The 26,560-nt window shown below is 39.1% G+C and overlaps 1 protein-coding gene and 1 long non-coding RNA gene across 3 annotated transcripts; both read right to left on the bottom strand.

Moving 5' to 3' along the window:
- Positions 1-706: 706 nt before the first annotated feature.
- Positions 707-2,444, bottom strand: LOC139417339 (transcription factor 15-like). Its single transcript, XM_071166605.1, has 2 exons — positions 1,763-2,444; positions 707-955 (listed from the first exon to the last, which is right to left on the bottom strand). Exons 1-2 carry the CDS (start codon positions 2,249-2,251, stop codon positions 899-901), a joined length of 546 nt encoding a protein of 181 aa, XP_071022706.1. The 5' UTR covers positions 2,252-2,444; the 3' UTR covers positions 707-898.
- Positions 2,445-12,012: 9,568 nt separating this feature from the next.
- On the bottom strand, positions 12,013-18,950 carry LOC139417338 (uncharacterized). Of its 2 annotated transcripts, none has more exons than XR_011635178.1 (7): positions 18,584-18,950; positions 16,610-16,815; positions 15,802-16,125; positions 15,622-15,691; positions 15,342-15,514; positions 15,090-15,226; positions 12,013-14,962 (listed from the first exon to the last, which is right to left on the bottom strand). It is a non-coding gene; the product is annotated as an uncharacterized lncRNA (long non-coding RNA). The 2 variants fall into 2 exon arrangements; XR_011635179.1 differs by having other exon boundaries at positions 15,947-16,125; positions 18,584-18,934.
- Positions 18,951-26,560: the final 7,610 nt, after the last annotated feature.

Below are 26,560 nucleotides of genomic sequence, written 5' to 3'. Positions count from 1 at the left end.
CAGGAGAACTTTTCTGCAATGCAGAAAATGTAAGACTTGTAGTGTAGTTGAGGTTTAACAAGACTTCTAAAGGTGATTTTTCCTTACGAAAAATGTGTCAACCCCTACAAAAATGTAAATTAATTGTAATCCACATAATATTTCACATTTCCTGTTGCTGCAGGATTATTGTCCTGCTGTAGCAAACTGCCTCAAATGAAGATGCTACATCTGTACTACCTCCAAAGATTTTATATTGTAGTTTAACATATATATATTTTTGTTTGCAATAAATACACTACCCTACATGCTTTAATTGTAAATGTTGTTTTAGTCAAGTAACATTTTCTTATAACATTTTAGCATTGACTGCCTGTTCCCTTCTCTGGCACAGAGGTTGCCATGAGAAAATCCTTAGCGATAGAAATAAGAAACACTGAAAATCCTACAATCTCTCTCTAATCTCTAATCCTTTCTTTCTGTGGCTGGCAATGACCTAGACAAGGAATCAACTGATTTGGTATGCCATCTGATTGAGTGTCTTTTAATTCACTTTTGATTGAAAATAGACAAAACTGTAACGATAGAGAAGAAATCGACATACATAAGGTTCAAAGGAAAGAACATTTAATTTAGATAAAAAATATATTTTATTTCAAAATGTAATACATGTACAGCACAAATATCACACAGATATAAAAATCTATAAATTCTCTATCAATAAATGCACTGCATTTTTTAAAGGCTTCACATATTAGGCCTTGTTTTGTTCCATTGCCTTTCCCTCAAGTATAAATAGTCTCTGGTAACATATTCTCCAGGATGATGAATATGGTTCTGTTATGACCGGCTTTCATTATTCCCTGAGTTGTGAATGGGGAGTTGTGGTTCTGGTTGCTGTGGTTTATTGTCTGGTCTTCTATCTGCGGCTCATCCTCAGTGAACCAATACCCCGCATCTCTTTGCCATCATTAATCTGGAAAAAATAAAGAACATTTTAGGGGACAACGGAGAAGTGAACAATTTCCACTTGGCACTGTATATCAATACAACTCCAAGCAGCAGCAGCAACAACAACAACAACAACAACAATATTATAATGTATAAAGTATATGACAATAATAATAATAATAATAATGATGATGATGATGATGATGATGATGATGATGATGATACAGTACAAGCTACAATAACTTTGTTTATAACTAGTACATTACATAAATGTAATAATAATCTGTAATAAAGGTGTATTGAATATTGCATTAGACATACATTTACATCCACTTAAAAACATGCAAACAATGAATGTTTTCTTTTTCAAAATAATAGACCATCCTATATTCTAAATATTTTATTCTTCAAAAGGGATATTACTTGAAACATTAGCAGTGGAAGAAACAGGCGTCATCTTAGCACACTGAATAACACATGTAATTCAAATACATTGTAAAAAATCAATGACTATAACTTGTGGCCCCTCAATTTGAAATGCATCAATGCGCTCCTGAGAAAATGTGCATAAAAGTTTCCTTTTATGCGCGCGCTACGAGCACATCTCGAAACAGAATATATAGCACATAATATGTATTCCTTTGACTTCGGAATGGCATTCAAAACAAATAATTGCAACATATGACAACAGTGCAATAGTCGTGTGCCTAGAGACACTAATTGATCGCGTATTTGGCTCACTTTTGGTCATGTTCTCAAACTATTATTTTCTACGCTGACCTAAACTTTTTTCACTTGTGCAGAATAGGATTTAAGAAACGCATAAAATTACCCGCTTTCTTTGGTTGCTCAAACAGAAGGTACAGATGGTGCGAGGCTGCTTTCGACCGCTTTCTCCTTGCACGTAAACCGCGCCAATACAAGGTTGTCCATCTCCATTCCCGTCTCCGAGCAGCAGGGTGTTGGCGAGGTGGGAGATATAGCTGGATGCCAAGTGAAGCGTCTCAATCTTGGAGAGCTTTCTGTCCACCGGCTCAGTGGGTATAAGAGTCCGGAGTGCAGTAAATGCCGAGTTGACGCTTTGTGTACGGTCGCGCTCCCTGGCATTGGCTGCGTTCCGCTGTTTCACTATTACAACACCGCTGCCTCCCGATTTTCTGGAAATCCTCCGACGTTTGTCAGCGGAGACGCAGCATCCATAGCTCTGATCCGAGCTACCGTCGCTCTCACTGCGGTTATCCTCGGCCTCGGACATCATACCCAGGTCTGGGTAGCTGATCATATGAGTCGCCATTGGCCGCAGCATGGCAAAGGTCATCATCGAAATGTTTTGGTTCTGGGCCTCTGAAACGATGGCCCAAGAAAAAGAGGATAAACCCCAAACGAGGGACTGTTCTATGCATGCATTTTGGTGACCTAATGTAGACGAGGCCTATGTCTCTAATGTGTAGGCCTAATTATAGTTTCAAGGAGTTGTTGCTTTTGAAATGTCTCGTTTTCGTCAGACCACGTGTTTGTTCAATGTCTTGAGCATCTCTCCATAGTGTACTGACCCACCGAGCTCTTATAGCTGGATGGGAGGAGTTGTTCAAGCCATACAATGTTCAGCCTCCAATCGAGATGTAGGCTGCAGCCTAGGCTATACAGTAAAAGCGAATATTTCATAATACATTTTGTAATTGCCTGTACTTTTTCTTACTATTTAATTGTATTGAAAGTATTTTAGTTGTATATTGAAATAAAACATAACAGGCCTAGTAATGGTAATAACGTATTAAAGTAAAATAAAGTATTAATATTATTATATCATAAGATCCTCATGTTAATTATTATTAAGCTATTACATGTTATTATTGCATATGCATATCACATTTTAAAGTTCGTTTATTTTTACAATGTTTTACTTTGCATGATCACTAATGGGGCTTGAGAAGGAACTAAAAGAACTAAAATCTCCCCTCATTATGTTAAGTGTGTCTGTCCACGAAAGATGAATAGACAGTAATGCATAAACTAAATGTGTGATCGTGTTGTTGCTTGCCAAATAGTGAATGCATAACATGATAAATCATTGTTTATTTATATTTATTGATTCATTGCTTATCTCCAGAATTGATTACAAACAGAATTTTGGAGGCTTAGAATTTTGAGAGAGTAGGCCTACTGTTTCTCTCAGTGGCACAAATAGCTTCTGTTAGCTTTTACTAAACACTGCATCGCCTAAATGCCAATGTGCAACCACCCTTCAAATTTGAGTAAAACAATTAGCTAACATTGCTGACACACAATAGGCATATAATTTCATAAAATAATATAGGCTTAACAATAATATAATATATAATTAACAATTCATCAATTTATTAATGAATAATTAACATAAATATGTACTGTATAAGCTGTCAGATGAGCTATGCCCTAGTATATCAAGTACAGAAATACAATTTTTATGCTTTTTTGGTCAAATGAATATTCTCAATGTGATTGGGTCTACACCTATTCATAAACAACATCACCCTCAGTAGCGAACCTACTCTCGCCCCATGCTGAGAGGGTTTTCTTGGGGGGGTGGGAGAAAGTGAAGTGTTGAGTAAATAAACGTTGAGCAGATGTCCATGGGACCAGGGACACTCGTCCACTTTCTGGGTCCAGCTTTGACAGTCACCCAAGGGCAGCTTTCACAAACGTGTCCACCACCCCCTGCTGCCAACCAACACATCAAACCAGCACTATATGCCTCAGCTGCATCAACAATGCTAACCCACCAGACCAGACATCCAAGCCCACTTTATAAACTCTTAGGAAAAAAAGGTACTATCTAGAACCTAAAATGGTTCTTCAGCTGTCCCCATAGAACCTTTTGAATAACCCTTTTGGGTTCCATGAAGTACTCTTTCCACTGAGGTTTCTATATTGAACCAAAAAGGGTTTTTACCTAAAACCGAAATGAGTTCTACCTGGAACCAAAAATAGTTATCTTATGGGGAAAGCCGAGGAACCATTTTGGAACCCTTTTTTGAGAGTTTTCTGAGAGTGTAATGAAGTACTGACTGAGGCCCTTTGATGAGTTATTAGGAGGACAGGGCATGACAAGGACAATGACCCAAAATACTTTCTTACTTTAGTAAGGCCTTATCGTGCCAAGTGGTGTCCTCTGTTGACCCACAATAAGTACATCTTATGTTTAAAGTTGATGTAAATTACTCCAGAAATGTCATATGCTGTATACAGCATCTTCTGTAATACAGACTCTTCTCCCTACGGACATTTGAAGCAGGGAACTGTACAGGGAGAACTAATTAATGGAGTAATTTAATCTCTGTGGGAAAAAAATCTGTGTTAATAAATAAATGTATTTTAAATATGCCGTAATTGTCAGTATGTGCAAACCAAACTAGTGTGTCACTAGCGTTACAATCTTACAGAGCCATATGGTGAAAAAACACTTGATGGTTTCATTTCAGAGAGATAAAAACAAAGAGAGTTGCACACTCCACATGTATAACCTCCTAGTAATTTAGTGGATAAAAAAACACCAATGTTTCAGCATCACTGTGCCTTCTTCAGGGTCATTTAAAATAAAAAATGCTATATATCCACCTCACTCTCAGAGAAATAAGAAGTACTGCTAGGATTTACACAGTCAAATGTAAAAAAATAACTACATTTTTAATTAAGAAAACTACAAATGATACATGTGACATTACTATTAAAAATAATAATAATGCAATTCAGTAAAATGAGATCTGTATATGAAATATTTTAATTTTTAATTTTTGTCATTTAGCTGATGTTCTTATCCAGAGCAACTTACAGTAAGTGCATTCATCTTAAGATAGCTAGGTGAGACAAATATACAAATATACTGTATGCAAACATCGATTTCCAGCTATGAAATGGAAATATAGTGTTGCAAAAAAACAAAAATGTTCATACACATCTAAAATCTATCAATAAAAAATATGAGAAGAGTAATATTTTACACACACATGAAGGTACCCATAAGCAATCATTTTTGATGCAATGTTAAGCCATGCTTATGAACAACACACATTTTTCACATGATTTCTCAAGGCTCTTAAAGTCCATCCGGAGGAAGTGTTGACATTTATCCATGGTGGTGAGCTCATTGGTTTCACCCCCTGCAGAGGCCCCTGTTATTCAGCCTGCGGATAACATTGGAACTGAAAATAAGCTTAGTGTCAGAGAAGAGAGAACTTCAAACTGTCTTTATCCATGCTGACCAACATACATATTTTAGAGAGCATCCCTCACTGAGTCTCACTGAACCCTGTAGAAAGGGTCAGGCATAGGAACATACTAAAGATGGACAAAAAGCACATTCATGTGTAGTGTGGATGTTTTCCCATGACTATGTTGTTGTTGTTGCAGATAAGGCAAGACTATTTGACACGTATATCTTGCTCAAAATAATATGGCATGGGCTTAGCAATTTAAGTATTTACAGTGCCTTGCGAAAGTATTCGGCCCCCTTGAACTTTGCGACCTTTTGCCACATTTCAGGCTTCAAACATAAAGATATAAAACTGTATTTTTTTGTGAAGAATCAACAACAAGTGGGACACAATCATGAAGTGGAACGACATTTATTGGATATTTCAAACTTTTTTAACAAATCAAAAACTGAAAAATTGGGCGTGCAAAATTATTCAGCCCCCTTAAGTTAATACTTTGTAGCGCCACCTTTTGCTGCGATTACAGCTGTACGTCGCTTGGGGTATGTCTCTATCAGTTTTGCACATCGAGAGACTGACATTTTTTCCCATTCCTCCTTGCAAAACAGCTCGAGCTCAGTGAGGTTGGATGGAGAGCATTTGTGAACAGCAGTTTTCAGTTCTTTCCACAGATTCTCGATTGGATTCAGGTCTGGACTTTGAATTGGCCATTCTAACACCTGGATATGTTTATTTTTGAACCATTCCATTGTAGATTTTGCTTTATGTTTTGGATCATTGTCTTGTTGGAAGACAAATCTCCGTCCCAGTCTCAGGTCTTTTGCAGACTGGTCCTGTATTTGGCTCCATCCATCTTCCCATCAATTTTAACCATCTCCCCTGTCCCTGCTGAAGAAAAGCAGGCCCAAACCATGATGCTGCCACCACCATGTTTGACAGTGGGGATGGTGTGTTCAGTGTGATGAGCTGTGTTGCTTTTACGCCAAACATAACGTTTTGCATTGTTGCCAAAAAGTTCAATTTTGGTTTCATCTGACCAGAGCACCTTCTTCCACATGTTTGGTGTGTCTCCCAGGTGGCTTGTGGCAAACTTTAAACAACACTTTTTATGGATATCTTTAAGAAAATGCTTTCTTCTTGCCACTCTTCCATAAAGGCCAGATTTGTGCAATATACGACTGATTGTTGTCCTATGGACAGAGTCTCCCACCTCAGCTGTAGATCTCTGCAGTTCATCCAGAGTGATCATGGGCCTCTTGGCTGCATCTCTGATCAGTCTTCTCCTTGTATGAGCTGAAAGTTTAGAGGGACGGCCAGGTCTTGGTAGATTTGCAGTGGTCTGATACTCCTTCCATTTCAATATTATCGCTTGCACAGTGCTCCTTGGGATGTTTAAAGCTTGGGAAATCTTTTTGTATTCAAATTCGGCTTTAAACTTCTTCACAACAGTATCTCGGACCTGCCTGGTGTGTTCCTTGTTCTTCATGATGCTCTCTGCGTTTTTAACGGACCTCTGAGACTATCACAGTGCAGGTGCATTTATACGGAGACTTGATTACACACAGGTGGATTGTATTTATCATCATTAGTCATTTAGGTCAACATTGGATCATTCAGAGATCCTCACTGAACTTCTGGAGAGAGTTTGCTGCACTGAAAGTAAAGGGACTGAATAATTTTGCACGCCCAATTTTTCAGTTTTTGATTTGTTAAAAAAGTTTGAAATATCCAATAAATGTCGTTCCACTTCATGATTGTGTCCCACTTGTTGTTGATTCTTCACAAAAAAATACAGTTTTATATCTTTATGTTTGAAGCCTGAAATGTGGCAAAAGGTCGCAAAGTTCAAGGGGGCCGAATACTTTCGCAAGGCACTGTAACTACAGTAGACACCAACTACTTAGTATATGTTTTAAGCCGACTAGATGAAAAATCTGTAGATGTTCCCTTGAGCAAGTGACTTAACTTCTTATGGCTGCAGGGGCAGTATTGAGTAGCTTGGATGAATAAGGTGCCCAGGGTAAACGGCCTGCTCCTCAGTCCCAGTAATATATGTATATTATTAGTACATTTGGATAGAAAACACTCTGAAGTTTCTAAAACTGTTTGAATGATGTCTGTGAGTATAACATAACTCATATGGCAGGCAAAAACGTGAGAAAAAATCCAAACAGGAAGTGGGAAATCTGAGGTTTGTAGTTTTTGAACTCAGTCCTATCGAATACACAGTGGGATATTGGTTATGTTGCACTTCCTAGGGCTTCCACTAGATGTCAACCATCTTTAGAAACTTGAATGAGGCTTCTACTGTGATGTGGGGCCGGATGAGAGCTCTTTGAGTCAGGGGTCTGGCAGAGAGCCAGGTCCTGGTCATGCGCATTTCACATGAGAGCGACCTGCGTTCCATGGCTTTTCTACAGACAATGGAATTCTCCGGTTGGAACGTTATTGAAGATTTATGATAAAAACATCCTAAAGATTGATTCTATACTTAGTTTGAATTGTTTCTACGACCTGTAATATAACTTTTTGAACTTTTCGTCTGACGTTCGGCTGGACCTGCACGAGCGTTTGGATTTGTGTACTAAACGCCCTAACAAAAGTAGCTACTTGGACATAAATAATGGACATAATCGAACAAATCAAACATTTATTGTGGAACTAGGATTCCTGTGAGTGCATTCTGATGAAGATCATCAAAGGTAAGGGAATATTTATAATGTTATTTCTGAGTTATTTTTTCTTTTCTGAGTGCCGTTCTCAGATTATTGCATGGTTTGCTTTTTCCGTAAAGTTTTTTTGAAATCTGACAGCGGTTGCATTAAGGAGACACTTGTATTTTCATCAACATTTATGATGAGTATTTCTGTAAAATTGATGTGACTATGCAAAATCACTGGATGTTTTTGGAACTAGTGAACATAACGCGCCAATGTAAACTCAGATTTTTTTATATAAATATGAACTTTATCAAACAAAACATACATGTATTGTGTAACATGAAGTCCCATGAGTGTCATTTGATGAAGATCATCAAAGGTTAGTGATTAATTTTATCTATATTTGTGCTTTTTGCGACTCCTGTCTTTGGCTGGGAAAATGGCTGTGTTTTTCTGTGGCTTGGTGGTGACCTAACATAGTCGTTTGTGGTGCTTTCGCTGTAAAGCCTATTTGAAATTGGACACTGAGGTGGGATTAACAACAATTTTACCTTTAAAACGGTATAAGATATTTTAATTATGAGATTTCTGTTGTTTTGAATTTGGCGCCCTGCACTTCCACTGGCTGTTGTCAAATCGATCCCGTTAACCGGATTGCAGCCGTAAATTAACCCTAATTGCTCCTGTAAAAATCTCTGGATAAAACCGTCTGCTAATTGACTATCCCTTTGAAATGCAAGACAGAGAAGTGACTTATCTTGCACAGTTTGCACATTTTTCTGGCTTAAAATTACATTTAAAAAAAGGTTGGTTAGGAAGGCTTGATGGACAGATTCTGAATAAGAGTCTACTCTTAGGGCAAGAACTCATAGGGCAACATATTGTAGATCCATTGTGTTTGTCAAAATTGCTCAAGCTCAGTACATTTGGTAGGGAATCATTGATGGACAGCAATATTCAAATCTGGGCTATGATTTTCAAGCAAATTTAAGCCAGGACTGAGACTGGACCATTCAGGAACACTCAACACCTATTGGAAAGCCATTCTGGTGTGCCTTTGGGATTACATTTGTGTAATTGCCCTGCTGAAAATGTTAACTATATCCCAGGGTTAGGTATTCAGAAGACTGAGGCAGGCTTTCCTCTAACTTTTCATCTGGGCTTTGATACTTTCATATTTATTTTGATCCTGCAAACTCCCCCGTCCCTTCCAGTAACAAGCATGCCATCACAATACTTGAAAATACAGAGGATCAACAACTTTGCATTCACTCCACATGACTGGCCTGTATGAGAAAGTGAAAAGAAGGAAGCTTGTGTTAAAGTAACTGTCAATTTTTTCCAGATTTGTATGAAACATGATCTGTAATAATTATATTATGAGTGAAACATTTTTTCTTATTGTGTACAGTACCAGTCAAAAGTTTGGACACACCTACTCATTCAAGGGTTTTCTTTATGTTCACTATTTTCTACATTGTATAATAATAGTGAATACATCAAAACTATGAAATAACACATATGGAATAATGTAGTAACCAAAAAAGTGTTAAACAAATCAAAATATATTTTATAAAATATATTTTATATTTGAGATTCTTCACCATTTTCCTTGATGAGCTTTGAACACTGTTGGCATTCTCTCAGCCAGCTTCATGAGGAATGCTTTTCCAACAGTCTTGAAGGAGTTCCCACATATGCTGAGCCCTTGTTGGCTGCTTTTCCTTCACTCTGCGGTCCAACTCATCGCAAACCATCTCAATTGGGTTGAGGTCAGGTGATTAAGGAGGCCAGGTCATCTGATGCAGCACTCCATCACTCTCCTTCTTGGTCAAATAGCCCATACACAGCCTGGAGGTGTGATTTGGGTCATTGTCTTGTTGAAAAACAAATGACAGTCCCACTAAGCGCAAACCAGATGGGATGGCGTATCACTGCAGAATGCTGTGGTAGCCATGCTGGTTAAGTGTGCCATAAATTCTAAATGAATCAGAGACTGTCAACAGAAAAGCATCTCCACACCATCACACCTCCTCCTCCATGCTTCACGGTGGGAACCACGCATGCGGAGATCATGCGTTCACCTACTCTGCATCTCGTAAAGACACAGCGGTTGGAACCAAAAATCTAAAATTTGGACTCATCAGACCAAAGGACAGATTTCCACTGGTCTAATGTCCATTGGTTGTCTTTCTTGGCCTAAGCAAGTCTCTTCTTCATATTGGAGTCCTTTAGTGGGGGTTTCTTTGCAGCAATTCGACCATGAAGGCCTGATTTACGCAATCTCCTCTGAACAGTTGATGTTGAGACGTGTCTGTTACTTGAACTCTGTGAAGTATTTATTTGGGCTGCAATCTGAGGTGCAGTTAACTCTAACTTAACTGTGGGTGTTCCTTTCCTGTGGCGGTCCTCATGAGAGCCAGTTTCATCATAATGCTAGATGGTTTTTGCAATTACACTTGAAGAAACGTTCAAAGTTCTTGACATTTTCCGAATTGACTTACCTTCATGTATTAAAGTAATGATAGACTGTCATCTCTCTTTGCTTATTTAATCTGTTCTTGCCATAATATGGACTTAGTCTTTTACCAAATAGGGCTATCTTCTGTATACCACCCCTACCTTGTCAAAATACCACTGATTGGCTCAAACGCATTAAGGAAAGAAATTCCACAAATGAATTTTTAACAAGGCACACCTGTTTTAATTTAAATGCATTCCAGGTGACTATCTCATGAAGCTAGTAGAGAGAATGCCAAGCGTGTGCAAAGCTGTTATCAGGGACTGAGGAGTTTGTCAGCATCAAAATAAATACCAAAGGAGCAAAGCCCAGGTAAAAAGTGAGAGGAAACCCTGCCTCAGTCTTCCGAATACCTAACCTTGGGATAGAGTTGTATTTTCCAGCGGGACACTACCACTATGTTGCTGTTACTACCACTATGCTGCTGTTCATTGATTATTGATTGCCATTACCATTAGTATCTAACTATTCATCAAGCTACTGCTCACTATTACTCCTGTTTACATGTATATAATGACTTTGTGATTTTGCTATTGTAAATGTTTGTAGGCTTATGTAGCCAAATTGTATCTATTATCGTATACTATCCATTTGTGTTTTTTATATGCTATTTTAATATGAGAATTAACCAATGATATGAAGCCATACCCGGCCATGATTACAGACACCTGTGTGTCTTTTGACATTATTCCCTGATGAAGACAGCTTGTCTGTCGGAACGCTGGGCATAAATATTTTTGTATCTGAGCTCCTAGAGTGTGCGGCTCTCCTTTATTTTTTTACATGTATATATTACCATTAGTATATTACCATAAATATTTAAATATTCCTGCTACCAGTTACTTTTCAGCCCTGTTTACATGTATATCCACCTATCACTTCTAAATTAACACCCTAGCACACACACCCACCACTTATTCTGCTGTCATACTGTTAAATATATTATTATTATTTATCCTGCTACCAGTCACTTTCTCCTAAATGTACATCTCTACTTCATATACTCCAGTATAACTACATATTGTACATTTGGTACTGGCACTAACAATGTATATAGCTTCCTCTCTTATTTCTCGTGTTTAAAAATATATGTATTAGTTATACTATTTTGATATTGAATTCTGCACTGTTGGGTAGGGCTTGCATGTTAAGAATTTCACTGTACTTGTGCATGTGACAAATTAGACTTGAATTACACAAACTGTAATGCCAAAGACACACCAGAATGGCTTTCCAAGAGGTGTTGGGTGTTCCTGACTGGTCCATTTGCTTGAAAATCACAGACAAGGTTTGAATATTGCTGTCCATCAATGATTCCCAACCAAATTTACTGAGCTTGAGCAATTTTGACAAACACAATGGATCTACAATATGTTGCCCTAAGAGTAGAATCTTATTCAAAATTATTCACAGCTGTAACGGCTCCCAAAGGTTCTTCCACCAAGTATTAACTCTGGGGTGTGAAGACATACAAAATCAATAGATCTTTGTTTATAAAAATTTTATTAATTAGGATAAAAAATAAATAAAAATAATTCACTTGAAAGAACAGTAGAAAAAATATAATTAAAGACTCCTGTTTGGAGTTGGGTACTGGGAGGAAAATATAAATGATATAGGGTTCTTAGGAGCCCAAATCTGATATTTTGCCCCAAACTGGTCTGACCAATCAGATCAAATCTTTTGGGCAAAAGATAAGAATTGAGGAGGCTGTGAGGTCATATTTTTATTTCACAACTGGACTGAATCATGTTGCGGACTCACCAGTGATGAAGAAGAGCCAGCCATAAACATAGAACACATTTCTTTGGATATCTCTCTGCATACTATGTTTTCATTCAAAATGAACTGTTAGCTATTCAGTAGCAGCAACATACAGCAAGAATGTGATCACTATGCAACTTTGTCTCCAATTAAAACACATCCTACCATTCCACCCACCCCACCCCCCATTAACCCCCTAAAGTAACAGGTGCAATCTCCAACAAACAAAAAAATCTAACAAAATAATGAATATGGATTTTGTGTGTCAAAACACTGTGAGAATATGGTTACTTCCAGACAGTGAGCAACAGGAAATCGCTTCACATGCAACGATTCTTTTGAGAAATGTAGTCCTTTAGGGCTACTCAGCAAAGGCTGCCACCAGTCTCCCTTCACTTCCTCCATGGCCGCAGAGGGATGGGAAGAGGCAGGTCTGCGCTCACAAAGACTAGAGATATGGATAGACGGAGACCCTTATCTTGTTGTAGTGATCTACAATGGACTGATCTTTAATTACCATATCCATTTTTTATGGCTACCTTCCTTTAGATCAGAGGCTTTACTTGAGAACTTACTGTAGACGGGAGCCATAATAATCAGAGCATTTTGTCTGTCACCCTAAGTGATCTAACAGCAACACTCATCAAGCAAGGCCACATTCAATGCAAGGTCATTTTTTTGTGACATCAATACATATACCTTAGAACTTACAGAAATGACTTCAAAGGGGTTTCATGTCAAACACTTATCTGAACGTCAAAGACAAATTGGAAAACAGGCCTGGAGGAAGAATTTTCTTCCTTATGAATTCACCTTTGGACCTGCATCCCCTGAGAAAGCCCATAGCACCTCCTCATACCTGACCCTCTATGGCAAACACAACCTGGAGGAGGTCAGGAAGTTAACAAGAGGCATGTTTTTTACCAACTGAGGCTGACTGGGTAAGACCAATGGCACACAAAGAGGAAAGGGGGCATGCATGCCTCAAAGCCTCGTCTCAAAATAGCGTGGAGCGAATTAACAGTTTAACTATTTTTATAGTCAGTCTGGTCTGGAGTGTGGAGGCACTCTGTTCGCATGACACCTGACCGTTGATTTGTACAACATCCTGTCCATCAGCTCATATCACATACTTTGTTTGCGTACCTCTTGTGCGGCAACAGCTTTTTTGAGAGCAAGTCATTTTTTGATATCACTGGTTGTGAAGACGGTACAAACAGAAGTTCTTTGGTTTGGAGGTCTAGCACAACTGTACTGTGACTGTGGTTAGCATGGCAGGTGCTAGCGGTAGTGAAATTGATTGTGATAATGAGAATTCCAGTGAGGATCAACCTGTTACATCTGTTGTAAGTAGGAAGAACAGAAACAGAAATGAACTGAGTGGTGCTGAAAGTAAAGGCCTGCTATAAAACATAGGACTACACTAGAAAAGGAGAATGTACAGTAGAAGAGAGCTACAAAGGTTATTTTCCAGGAACCATCAAACAAAAGCACCATCATCCTATTCAGTTGACAAAAGAAATTCAGCTAGAGAAAGGGATGTTTAAGGCTTCCAAAGTTTTGGGATTTGGCAAAGTACTGATTTATGCAAACGGAAAAATGCAGCAGGAGACCATTTGAAGTTAGAATCGCTTAATGAGGGTCGGGTGAAATGCCATATCCCTGGGGCTAAGGCCAAACTTAGGAGGCTGGGATACCACTGTCAATAACCATGGAAGAAGTTATGACTTCTTTGAATGGTGGGAAAGTAGCCGAACACAAAAGGATGTAAAGCAAAAAGAGGCATTCAAGTGGACACATCGGTACTGCTAAACTTAGAAGAGAAAATGCCAACCAGAGTACAGCTAGGAATGCTATGCTATCATGTTAGAGAATATGTGCGATCTCCAGTTCTGTGATTTAAGTGCCAAAGGATGGGGCATGTTGCTAATGTGTTCAAAGGTAAAATTAGATGTGCAAGGTGTGGTGGGGACCAAATTTACCGTAAGGATGCTGTAATACAGAATGTAACATATTACAGCATCCATGCTGTAAATGTACAGCAGGGATGCTGTAATATGTTTTACAGTAAGGAAAAATCATACTGTAAACTATATTACAGCATCACTGCTGTAAAGCAAAATTACAGTATTAAACTGGCAACTGTGGTGCCAGTATAATGCTGTAAATTTACAGGGAAATACCTGCAGTAATATACAATTATTTACAGTACTAAGCAGCATTGCAGGTTGGCTTAAGACAGATCCCTGAAATGTAATATTGTAACAATACGTGTACAAATATATATGTATTCAAATTCATGACATGAATTGCACTTTAACCACAAAGAACAACATTTGAAAATAGCAACATTACAACTCCAGATAGTAGGGGAGAGAAAGAGACAGAGATACAGTGATAAGAACATTGACAAATACTGGCCAATAATGTACTTCACCATACACAAACCAAGACATTAGAATAGGTCATTCTTGAAAATACAGGATTATGCAAAAAAAAAAAAAAAAAAAAAAAAAAAAAAGGAGAATAATAATCTAAATAGATCAATGAAAAATAGGAAAACAGTTTAAAAGGGAGACATTTTCACAAAAAACTAAAACAAGAACTGCTTGCCTGTGTGAGAGAGAGAGAGAGCGAGATCGAGAGAGAAAGGGGCTGAGAGAGAAGGATGATAGAGACGAGCAAGCAGGGCTTGACTGGAGCCAGAGAAGCACACCACTGCAAGCCAACACAGGCTCCAGGATGGCGCAAGCAGATCATTTGCTGACCCAAACCGCATGGCAGGATTTCTGAAAGAATGAGAGATGCAAACAAGTCTTGAATAAATCTCGGTGGCGTGCAGATTATCACCCCAACCTTTGAAACTCTGATCCTCCTTAGCTCTGATACGTCAACTAGGAGAAACATGGAAATTGAAAGAATAGAAGGAGAGATTGCTATCACTACTATTACTCACTGGGTAAAAAGGCAGATGACAACTGACAAATAAAGTTTGTGTTCATCAGGTGTGTGTGTACTTACAATGTTGGAGTTTTTCCACTCAAACTCCATCAGGTCTGCGAGAAAGCACTTAACATGTGGGTCAATTGGCAATGGCTTCCTCTGAACGACCTTTCCGGTTTTGCGGCTCACTCCTGCTTTCGCTGTGCATTTGGTTCCTTCAACATAAATGATTTTAATATATTCTGAGTCATTGAAAAAAATAATAAGAAATATCATTGCAATGTAACTAACAAATGCTAAATGTAACATCAATGAATGTTCAATGCTTACCTCTGTATCAGCTCCAAGGTTGCAGACGCTGACTCCTGGTATTCTATGTTAAATTCATAGAAAGTGCTGAAGAGCACAGAGGGCAGCAACAAAGTTGGACTCACTGTCCATAACACAGACCACTCTCCCCTCGATCGACACCATCCATTTTGAGGAACCCAATAGAGTATTTCCTGAAATACACAAAAGGGTGTTAGTGTATACATACTAGACATCTCTAGATAGGTACCACAATACTATATATATTTCTGTTCCACCTTAAATCAAATAAATGTATTACCAAGCATGATCAGCCTTGGTGTGTCTGGCAAAGGAATTTGCGCCTCGACATCAACCCGAGTTGCAGTGACCTAAAATCACAAAACATATTAAAAAAATATTAAAATCATGTGTAAAAATAGTACAGTATAAACACAATTAATCATATAAACTTTATAAGTATAAAAACACTATTACTTACATCTGCCAAGAGGAAGAGAGACTAACAGCAGTGGCTGTTAGATTGTCATTGCCTTTGATGTAACTGTCGATTTCATTCAGCAGGCACTAGAACCCTCTTCTCAACTTGGTCTTTTGGCATTTTAAAAAGTTGACAATTCTCTTACCCTTGTTCAGGAGAGCTTGAGTCAGGCGACTGTCAATCACAATGCCAGTGAGGGTATTGAAGTGGTCGCATAGTCATAACTTGGTGAAAAGCAAAGGCCACTGTTCTTGGAGGTCACTGATGCTTGGAGGAGGACAAGTGTACTATCCATTGTTACAGATCCTATCCATTCTTCATTTTCTTAAAAAAAAAAATATATATATATATATATAAAAACTGTTAGGCTATGCGCTGCACTCTATACCAGCACAAGAGGACAAACAATTTACAGAAACATTTGTATATTTTTGTACTTATGTATTTTTGTCATTTCCATACCTTTTATTGCATATGCCTCGCTCCATCATAGCATAATCCATTGATTTTGAGGTCAAACAAACTAACTATTTACAGAACCTTTTTAACCTTGTGTGTGAATTTGCAATCTTAGAAAAAAGGATTCCGAAAGGGTTCTTTAGCTGTCCCCATAGGAGAACCCTTTTTGGTTCCAGGTAGAACCCTCTGTGGAACCAAAATGGTTATACATGTACCTGGGATAATAAAAAAAAGGGATCTTCAAAGGGTTCTCTTACGGGGACAGCCAAATATCTAGAACCTAAAATGGTTACCACCTTTTTTCATAACAATAACATAAATGTGTTACATTTATCAATCATGATCTCACCTCTTTGGTTGAAGGACTGAAGCAATTCCAGGCACTATATTGGCATCAAACGGTATTTTATGTCCTCTGGCTGAACATATTCAAGGTTGTTAATATTCTCCACTCCAAAATTTGCCCTCAGCTGCTCCGACAAAGATCTCCCCATCTCGGTCTCCAACTCGGGCAATTGGTGTTTAATTGCATCTTGAAGACCCTCCATGCCTAAACTGGTTTAAGTAGAACAAACTGAGTGATGCAGAGAAACCTGACACTTTATAAATTGGTAGTGGGTAATAATTACTCAGATAATCTTCATTTTAACACACACATTATTAAATCAGAGGATCTGGTATAAAATGAACCCGAGATCAACCACTGACAGACTGATACACCCCAACAATTAAATGGACCTGTGATTCTGTGACCAGAATCAGTGAGATCTTTCCTAATGTGTATCCATCATCATTTTCAAACATTACAATAAGGCCTTTAGTGCATGTTGTTACTTTGTATACAATTTTAGACACCTCTGCAGTGCTTTGTGAACCCTTTGACTGTCCAACTCCATGAATGGCGTTTTTATATAACTGCTCCTCAAATTAATTCATGACACCAACAACGTCAATGCTATGTGGAAACAATTGGCCGCTGTATAAGTAAGATTGGAGTAACTGTTGGCAAGACAAGTTCTGGCACACTCCTTGAAGTAGGAGTGTTTGCTCTCAAACCTCAGTGTCCACAAAAGAATGAGTAGCCCAAATTGCAGGATGAGGTCGGGGTAGGATAACAAGTAGTGATGCTTTGGTGCAAGGGCACCAAGCAAAACTGTAGTTCGCAACATTTGTTTTTTTTACGAGTAATGAAATATTTAATATTTAGGAAACAGAAATTGCAGGATTTACACCTGTACATCCCCAATATAAAGTTACTTCCAGCTACCAGACAGCCTGCAATATGAAAATTAACTACCCCCAGCCACCAAATTGCATGAACACGCCAAAAGTGCCATCAAGCTAGATGTTACTATGCAACTCATGCCAACCACACAATCTAAACAAAAATAATTCTAGACTACAAGGCTAAATAAAATATCAATCTGTGCCTGATGTTTCAGATATCATTAATTAATTTAACTTTGCCTAATTAATGGTTGGATAAGGATCACTTCTGAAAGATTATCAAAAGCACGAGGAAAATTAAACTCACACGGGAAAATGCCACGACCATCTCCCTGGACAATGGCTGCTATAGCAAGCTAACCACACAATCTGAAGAAAACGAAAATAAAATATAACTTTAATATCCTACAGGGTAAAATATCAGTCTGTGCCTGTTGCTGAATTTATTAATTTAATGGACTTATTAGTCCATTAACAAAAGCATAGGGGGAATATCCCACTACCACTTTCGCTAAATCACACGTACCTCCAGACTGAATAGAGCTAACGTTAACCAGAGCCATTTAGAGAAAGGTTTCCAATGGAGTTCGCCATCTCTGAGCTGTAGCTAACGTTAGCAAGCACCTTTCATCTGAGAGCTTCCGTTCCCCTCATTCCAACTACAGAATTACCCAAAAAGTATACATCCTAAGACAAAATGTCAGTCCGTGCCTGCTGACAAACTAAAGATGTATTCGAAATAGCTGAACTCTCGCTCCCTGCCTAGAAGAAATGTATTTGTCCGGTGAAGCCTACGACCACTTTGCCACTAATAGCGTTAGCACCATGTCATGCATCCACAGGTTAAGTAGCCTATCCAAAGAAACACACATTCGGATTTCTGCACGTTGTTAATACTGAATACTGAAATGATTCGTTCTACATTATCACTGATTATTTTACCCACAAGAAAGATGAACGCAACAGACCGACATGTCAATTTGGCTATAGTATACGGTTAGCTAACCCAATCCAAACGAATTAACGTTAGCTAACTAGATAACGTTAGTAGCTTAGTTAAGAAAACCTGCAGTAGGTATATGGAATTAGTACATACCTAGCAGCTGCTCAAAAATATTTAGGCGACTTTTCCACGAAAATACAAAATAAAATAGCTCGAGTAGAGCTTCATTTCCTCTTGAGTCTTCCCTTACAGACCGTTTGGCCCGGAGCATCGCATTAGTGGAAATGAAGTCTGTTCTTAGGGCAGGCATGGTTGTACATAGATTCGAGTCGCATCGGGGACATTGTTAGCGTTTTACCTTTACCTAATTATCCTAACCTGCTAAGAACAGTAACTTCTGCTAGTCAAAACCGTCAGACCTGCCCTGAGAACAGTCTTGGTTTCAACTATGAGATACAACTAACTTTCTCTCTCACACTCACAGACCGTTTGGCGCCGCTCACTACGGCACTGTTCGGGTACTACTAAAAAAAAATACAGTAAGTTAGAGTACTTTTTACAGGAGGCTTATAATTACAGTTAATAACAGTATTTTTCAGCATTTTACCCATAATGCAGTGCAATCTACAGCATTAATGCTGTAAAACACATTTAAGGTATTTACTGTGCATTCTACAGTGCTTTACTTTTGAAATTACAGAAAAGTCTTAGTGTAGTTGTATTATGGTTTTTATCATTCTTCAATGGAATGCTAGAAGCCTTATTGTCAATGGTCAAGAGTTTAAGAAATGTTTAATTGATTTAGAGATGAAACCTGATGTGATATGTGTTCAAGAAACGTGGCTTAGATCCCATCTTGATTATACTATTCCTGGTTATTGTTCATACAGATCTGATAAAACAACTGGTCAGGGTGGAGGATGCGCTACGTTCATAAAGGAAGGTTTTTCATATCGTAAAATATCTGTTCAACTTGAATATGAATGTGTGATGGTTGAAATCTACTTTACAGGTGGTAATATTAAGCTGTTCATTTTCTATAGTCCTTGTTGATAACCATCTGTAGCGATGTTTGATGAAATATCAGGATACTTGGGGACTTTCCTTCCTGAAATTCTACTTAATTTCCAAAGGAAGAGAGCTTTGGTGTGTAGGGTCGTTAAGTCTGCCAAGAGAAATGCATGGAGACAGTTATTTTCTACAATAGGCAGGGGTACTGGACTGGGAGATGTTTGGTCCAAGTGGAAGAAGCAGGACTCTATTTCCGGTTTTGGTTGATGGTATGAACTGTAGCTCAGTAAAATCTATAAAATTGTTGCATGTTGCGTTTATATTTTTGTTCAGTATACATAGTGGGGTTAATTGAAATAAGTGTACAAGAAATGCAAGCGTGAGATGTTAAATGCTCATACTAACGTGCATAAGAAAATTGATATTGTTGACTCTTCCTTGGATGCTGATTTTACATTGCCTGAGATGCAATTGGCCCTAAGATGCTGTGGATATACAGCCCTGGGTCATGATAAATTGTCTTATCTAATGTTAAGCATCCTCCTGATGAGGTCATAAATATTCACATGGAATGATTTAATAAGATCTGGAGGGAAAGGGTTATTTATACATTCTGTGTGGAAACGTTAAGTTCTATTAACTTTTGTAACGCCTGGGAAGTATCCTTCATCCTTCAAATATCCTTCACCAAAAATTCTGAAATCTCCATCCCTAACTACAACATTTTCAGACAAGATAGAACGGCCAAAGGGTGCGGTGTTGCAATCTATTGTAAAGATAGTCCTACTATCCAGGTCTGTACCCAAACAATTTGAACTTCTACTTTTAAAAATCCACCTCCCTAAAAACAAGTCTCTCACCGTTGCCGCCTCTGCCCCCAGCTGTGCTCTGGACACCATATGTGAACTAATTGGCCCCCCATTTATCTTCAGAGCTCGTGCTGCTAGGCGACCTAAACTGGAACATGCTTAACACCCCAGCCACCATACAATCTAAGCTTGATGCCCTCAATCTCACACAAATTATCAATGAACCTACCAGGTACCACCCCAAAGCCGTAAACATGGGCAGCCTCATAGATATCATCCTAACCAACTTGCCCTCTAAATACACCTCTGCTGTTTTCAACCAAGATCTCAGCGATCACTGCCTCATTGCCTGCATCCGTAATGGGTCAGCGGTCAAACGATCTCCACTCATCACTGTCAAACGCTCCCTGAAACACCTCAGCGAGCAGGCCATTCTAATCGACCTGGCCGGGGTATCCTGGAAGGATATTGATTTCATCCCGTCAGTAGAGGATGCCTGGTTATTTTTTTTAAAATGCCTTCCTCACCATCTTAAATAAGCATGCCCCATTCAAGAAATTTAGAACCAGGAACAGATATAGCCCTTGGTTCTCTCCAGACCTGACTGCCCTTAACCAACACAAAAACATCCTATGGCATTCTGCATTAGCATCGAACAGCCCCCGTGATATGCAACTTTTCAGGGAAGCTAGAAACCAATATACACAGGCAGTTAGAAAAGACATGGCTAGCTTTTTAAAGCAGAAATTAGCTTCCTGCAACACAAACTAAAAAAGTTCTGGGACACTATAAAGTCCATGGAGAATAAGAACACCTCCCAGCTGCCCGCTGCACTGAGGATATGAAACACTGTCACCACCAATAAATCCACTTTAATTGAGAATTTCAATAAGCATTTTTCTATGCTTTCCACCTGGCTACCCCTACCCCGGTCAACAGCACTGCACCCCCCACAGCAACTCGCCCAAGCCTTCCCAATTTCTCCTTCTCCCAAATCCAGTCAGTTGATGTTCTGAAAGAGCTGCATAATCTGGACCCCTACAAATCAGACAATCTGGACACTTCTTTCTAAAATTACCTGCCGAAATTGTTGCAACCCCTATTACTAGCCTCTTCAACCTCTCTTTCGTGTCGTCTGAGATTCCCAAAGATTGGAAAGCAGCTGTGGTCATCCCCCTCTTCAAAGGGGGAGACACTCTAGACTCTCCTACCCTGCCTTTCTAAGGTCTTTGAAAGGCAAGTCAACAAACAGATTACCAACCATTTCGAATCCCACCATCCCTTTTCCGCTATGCAATCTGGTTTCAGAGCTGGTCACGGGTGCACCTCAGCCACGCTCAAGGTCCTAAACGATATCTTAACCGCCATTGATAAGAAACAATATTGTGCAGCTGTATTCATTGACCTGGCCAAGGCTTTCGACTCTGTCAATCACCACATCTTCATCGGCAGACTTGATAGCCTTGGTTTCTCAAATGATTGCCTCTCCTGGTTCACCAACTACTTCTCTGATAGAATTCAGTGTGTCAAATCGGAGGGCCTGTTGTCCGGGCCTCTGACAGTCTCTATGGGGGTGCCACAGGGTTCAATTCTTGGACCAACTCTCTTCTCTGTATACATCAATGATGTCGCTCTCGCTGCTGTTGAGTCTCTGATCCACCTCTACGCAGACAACACCATTCTGTATACTTCTGGCCCTTCTTTGGACACTGTGTTAACTAACCTCCAGACGAGCTTCAATGCCATACAACTCTCCTTCCATGGCCTCCAATTGCTCTTAAATACAAGTAAAACTAAATGCATGCTTCAACTGATCGCTGCCTGCCCGTCCAACATCACTACTCTTGACGGTTCTGACTTAGAATATGTGGACAACTACAGATACCTAGGTGTCTGGTTAGACTGTAAACTCTCCTTCCAGACTCACATCAAACATCTCCAATCCAAAGTTAAATCTATAATTGGCTTCCTATTTTGAAACAAAGCATCCTTCACTCATGCTGCCAAACATACCCTTGTAAAACTGACCATCCTACCGATCCCCGACTTCGGCGATGTAATTTACAAAATAGCCTCCAATATCCTACTCAATAAATTGGATGCAGTCTATCACAGTGCCATCCGTTTTGTCACCAAAGCCCCTTATACTACCCACCACTGCGACCTGTACGCTCTCGTTGGCTGGCCCTCGCTTCATACTCATCGCCAAACCCACTGGCTCCAGGTCATTTACAAGACCTTGCTAGGTAAAGTCCCCCCTTATCTCAGCTCGCTGGTCACCATAGCAGCACCCACCTGTAGCACGCGCTCCAGCAGGTATATCTCTCTGGTCACCCCCAAAAACAATTCTTACTTTGGCCGCCTCTCCTTCCAGTTCTCTGCTACCAATGACTGGAATGAACTACAACAATCTCTGAAACTGGTAACACTTATCTCCTTCACTAGCTTTAAGCACCAGCTGTCAAAAAAGCTCACAGATTACTGCACCTGTACATAGCCCATCTATAATTTAGCCCAAACAACTACCTCTCCCCCTACTGTATTTATTTATTTATTTTGCTCCTTTGCACCCGATTATCTCTATCTCTACTTTGCACATTCTTCCACTGCAAATCTACCATTCCAGTGTTTTACTTGCTACATTGTATTTACTTCACCACCATGGCCTTTTTTGTTGCCTTTACCTCCCTTATCTCACCTCATTTGCTCACATTGTATAGAGACTTATTTTTCTACTGTATTATTGACTGTATGTTTGTTTTACTCCATGTGTAACTCTGTGTTGTTGTATGTATCGAACTGCTTTGCTTTATCTTGGCCAGGTCACAATTGTAAATGAGAACTTGTTCTCAACTTGCCTACCTGGTTAAATAAAGGTAAAATAAAATAAATACAAATGTGCTGGTAGTTATAGACCGATGGCACTGACCTCTAACCCATATAAACTGATGGAAAAGATGATTGTCTCCACCACCCCCCCAGGTGTCGCCCATCTTCCCCATTATCCTGTGTATTTATACCTGTGTTCTCTGTTTGTCTGTTGCCAGTTCGTTTTGTTTTGTCAAGCCTGCCATTGGTTTTCCCTCTGTGCCTGTCTCTCGATTGTTCCTGGTTTCCCAGTTTTGACCTTTTCCGCCTGCCCTGAGCCTGCCTGCCGTCCTGTACCTTTGCCCCACCTATCTGGATTACTGACCCCTGCCTGCTCTTGACCTGTCTTTTCCCTGCCCCTGTTGGATTAATAAACTGTTGTTAGTTTGACATTGTCTGCATCTGGGTCTTACCTTGAAACACAATAGTAATGGCTACTGTCTTTTTTTTTTACATAAAAAAACCTAGGACACTATGTGGAAAGAAGGCCTACTGATTAAGATGGCAAGACTGGGTATTGGTGGGTATTTATCTGATGATTATGGAGTTGATAATGGTATTCCTCAAGGTATTGCTATCAGTCCTATTCTGTTCAACCTTTTGATTAACAATGTGGATGGGGCATTGGGGTTTCCTTATATGCTGTCGATGGAGCTTTTTGGAAGAGGGGAAGATTTGTCTCTCATGAGATCAAATCAATTCAACAAGCTACTGTAGATTGGCTGTTGAAAGACGGTCGATTGACTGCAGATTAAAGTTAAGTTGTTGATAATAAACAGTTGTTTTTGTATCAGGGTTCGTACAGACAGTGGCAAGTCAAATTCAAGGACTTTCAAGTACTTTTTCAAGCACTCATATTTATTTTCAAGAACCATCAATTTGTAGTAGTTCATATTATGCAATTGTTTCTAGTCGCCACCAGATGGCAGTACATCACCACAGCCTCATGTGGCTCTTCAGGGCCAATTCATGCTGGCAATGTCAAAGTTTGATGCATTTTTTGGCACGTTACACAATGCCGGTTGGTTAGGTACAGTTATGTAGTGGTAAAAAAAGTTGGGTAAACTATACTGAACAAAAATATAAAACACAACATGCAACATCTTGGTCCCATGTTTTATGAGCTGAAATAAAATATCCCAGAAATGTTCCATAAGCACAAAAGGCAGACTTCAATCTACATTTTCCCATCATTTTAGCTATCAATGTGACGTTAGGCGGTGCCTAATCAGTAAGTTCTGTACCTGATTGGCTAAGTCGCAGTGTTGGTGGAATGAGCGAGCTCGCCTGGAAGTCACAGCGCGAAACATGAGGAAATAAAACTCGGTACTCTGCCTGGAAATTAATTTGCAAGACCAATACATTTTATAATAATTTTCATAAAGATATTTGATCATTACCTATTCTCCTCTCATTTTAATTAAAGTACTTTTCAAGTACTAACCTGAGAAAATTTCAGATTTTCAAGGTATTCACGTAAGTGAATTTTAGAGTGTGAAATGTAAGTACTTTAAGCACCTCAAGCACCTTGTGTGAACCCTGTTGTACAGACAGCCTATGTGTAGGGTTTTACACTCAAATATTTGGGTCTATGGTTCAACGAGAGCTATACATGGAAAGAGCATGTAATAAATGTTGAAACAAAGTGTAAGAAGTTGTTAAATCTTTTGTGCTCGGTCTTTGGTTATGAATGGGGTGCTGATAGATACTGTACATTAAGCCATGTAGTGTATCTATAGAGCTTTGGTCAGAATGGCAATTGATTATGGATACATAGTTTTTGTGGTGAAGACTTGGCTTCAGAGGCTGGACAGAATCCAATATAGATCTTTAAGGATATGTATTGGTGCATTTAAATCAACACCTGTAAGTGCATTATTAGTAGAGGCAGGGAGATGCCTTAGGACATAACCCATAAAAAAATAGTTGTTAGCTTATTGGGTTAGACTGAAAGGCTGTGAAGTTGGTCATCGCAATGTTACTGTTCTAGATTACCTTTGGGAATATACTAGTAGAAAAGGCAGTGGCTTTGGATGGACAGTTGAAACGTTTGCTGATGAGAGTGGTCTGATGGAGTTGGAGGTTGGCCCTTCTGTGGTGATGGGGGATGTTCCTCCGTTGTTACTCACAGATCCTGTTGTTGATCTAACCTTAAAATAGAAGATAAAATATTGGTCAGAAGTGAGTGATATAGGGGAACTGGTTGACAATTACATTGGTAGAAGCTTTTATAGTTGGAAGGGATTTGGGGGATGGGGAGGGTTTGCTAGAAATGAGTAGGGCTCTTTTTTATTTTATTAGTAGTACAGGATTAGATAGGAGGGTTTAGTTTCTTATAATGTTTGTTTCTTTATTAATGTAGTCTTTAAACTGTGATTGACTTACACACTCCAGTACAGTAGGTGGTGGCAGGCACTTCTAATGTTTGTTTGAGGACTACCATAAATTTATAGAAGAAGTCATATCAGACTAGTGAAGAAGTAGGCGCAGATATAACAATGAGACAGATATTTCACTGGTTGTATAAATGTGAAGCATTTGGTTGGTTTCAACTCACTACCAAATATGGTGATGAGTGGAAGCCGTGGCCAGCAATGGGAGAACATGGAGCAAGATGGATTTTGGCCAACATTCTCCTAATTTTCTAATCGATTAAACATTTGATCTCCATACAGTTCTGTGTTTCCAAAACTAGCAAATTGTGGACTGCGTTTTGGAGACTTTACCCTTTGCCAAAGTTTCTAAAAATGGTGTTGTTTATAAGGAATGCAAGGGCAAATTTAGTTAATGCATACGCACTTTACAGAGTAGGCATTCCCTAACGGAAATATGCAAATGCATGCTAGAACACGCAAATCGGATCTCACTAGCTCGTGCTTGGCTCTGCCCACCTCCTTGCTTGTTCTGCCCACTATGAGTAATTTGCTCCCATTGGAAACGACAGGCTCTGATCTAACTTTTTTATTTTTTGACAGCCATGAGTTCACATTTATTAATGTTAAGATATAGACCAGATGCTTTGGAAAAGGATTGTATCACATTGATCGATATGGGAATTTGGTTAGCATCTTTCAGAAAAAGTGCAGTATCGTCAGCCAGTTGGCTTAAAATAATTTTGTTACCAGCTTTGGAAATACCTTGTACGGGAGGGACTATTATTTATAGAATTTGTAAGAAGTTGGGTGATTAATAAAAACAGGTACGGAGAGATAGGACAACCTTGCCTAATTCCTCTCTTTTACTCAAATCTAGATGAGGTGCCATATTTCAATTTGATAGAGCTGTTACGTTTTGTATAGAGTCTTAATAGCCTTACAGAAAAAATCCCCAAGGCCAAGTCTCTCAAGGGAGTGGAAGAGGAACTGATGCTCTACTGTGTCAAATGCTTTATAAAAATCAAAAAATAATATGAAGCTATCCTCGGTTATTAGGTCTGAGTAGT

The sequence above is a fragment of the Oncorhynchus clarkii genome, chromosome 9, assembly GCF_045791955.1.
Source record: "Oncorhynchus clarkii lewisi isolate Uvic-CL-2024 chromosome 9, UVic_Ocla_1.0, whole genome shotgun sequence".
Taxonomy (NCBI): domain Eukaryota; kingdom Metazoa; phylum Chordata; class Actinopteri; order Salmoniformes; family Salmonidae; genus Oncorhynchus; species Oncorhynchus clarkii.
The sequence above is the reverse complement of the archived record's forward strand: the minus strand, read 5'-3'. Positions and strand labels throughout refer to the sequence as shown.

Excerpts from the sequence above, each read along its gene's own strand:
- LOC139417339 (XM_071166605.1), bottom strand. The coding sequence starts at position 2,251 with ATGATGACCTTTGCCATGCTGCGGCCAATGGCGACTCATATGATCAGC. Across the intron at positions 956-1,762 it reads TGAGCAACCAAAGAAAGCGG|ATTAATGATGGCAAAGAGAT; the intron begins GTAATTTTATGC and ends TATTTTTTCCAG.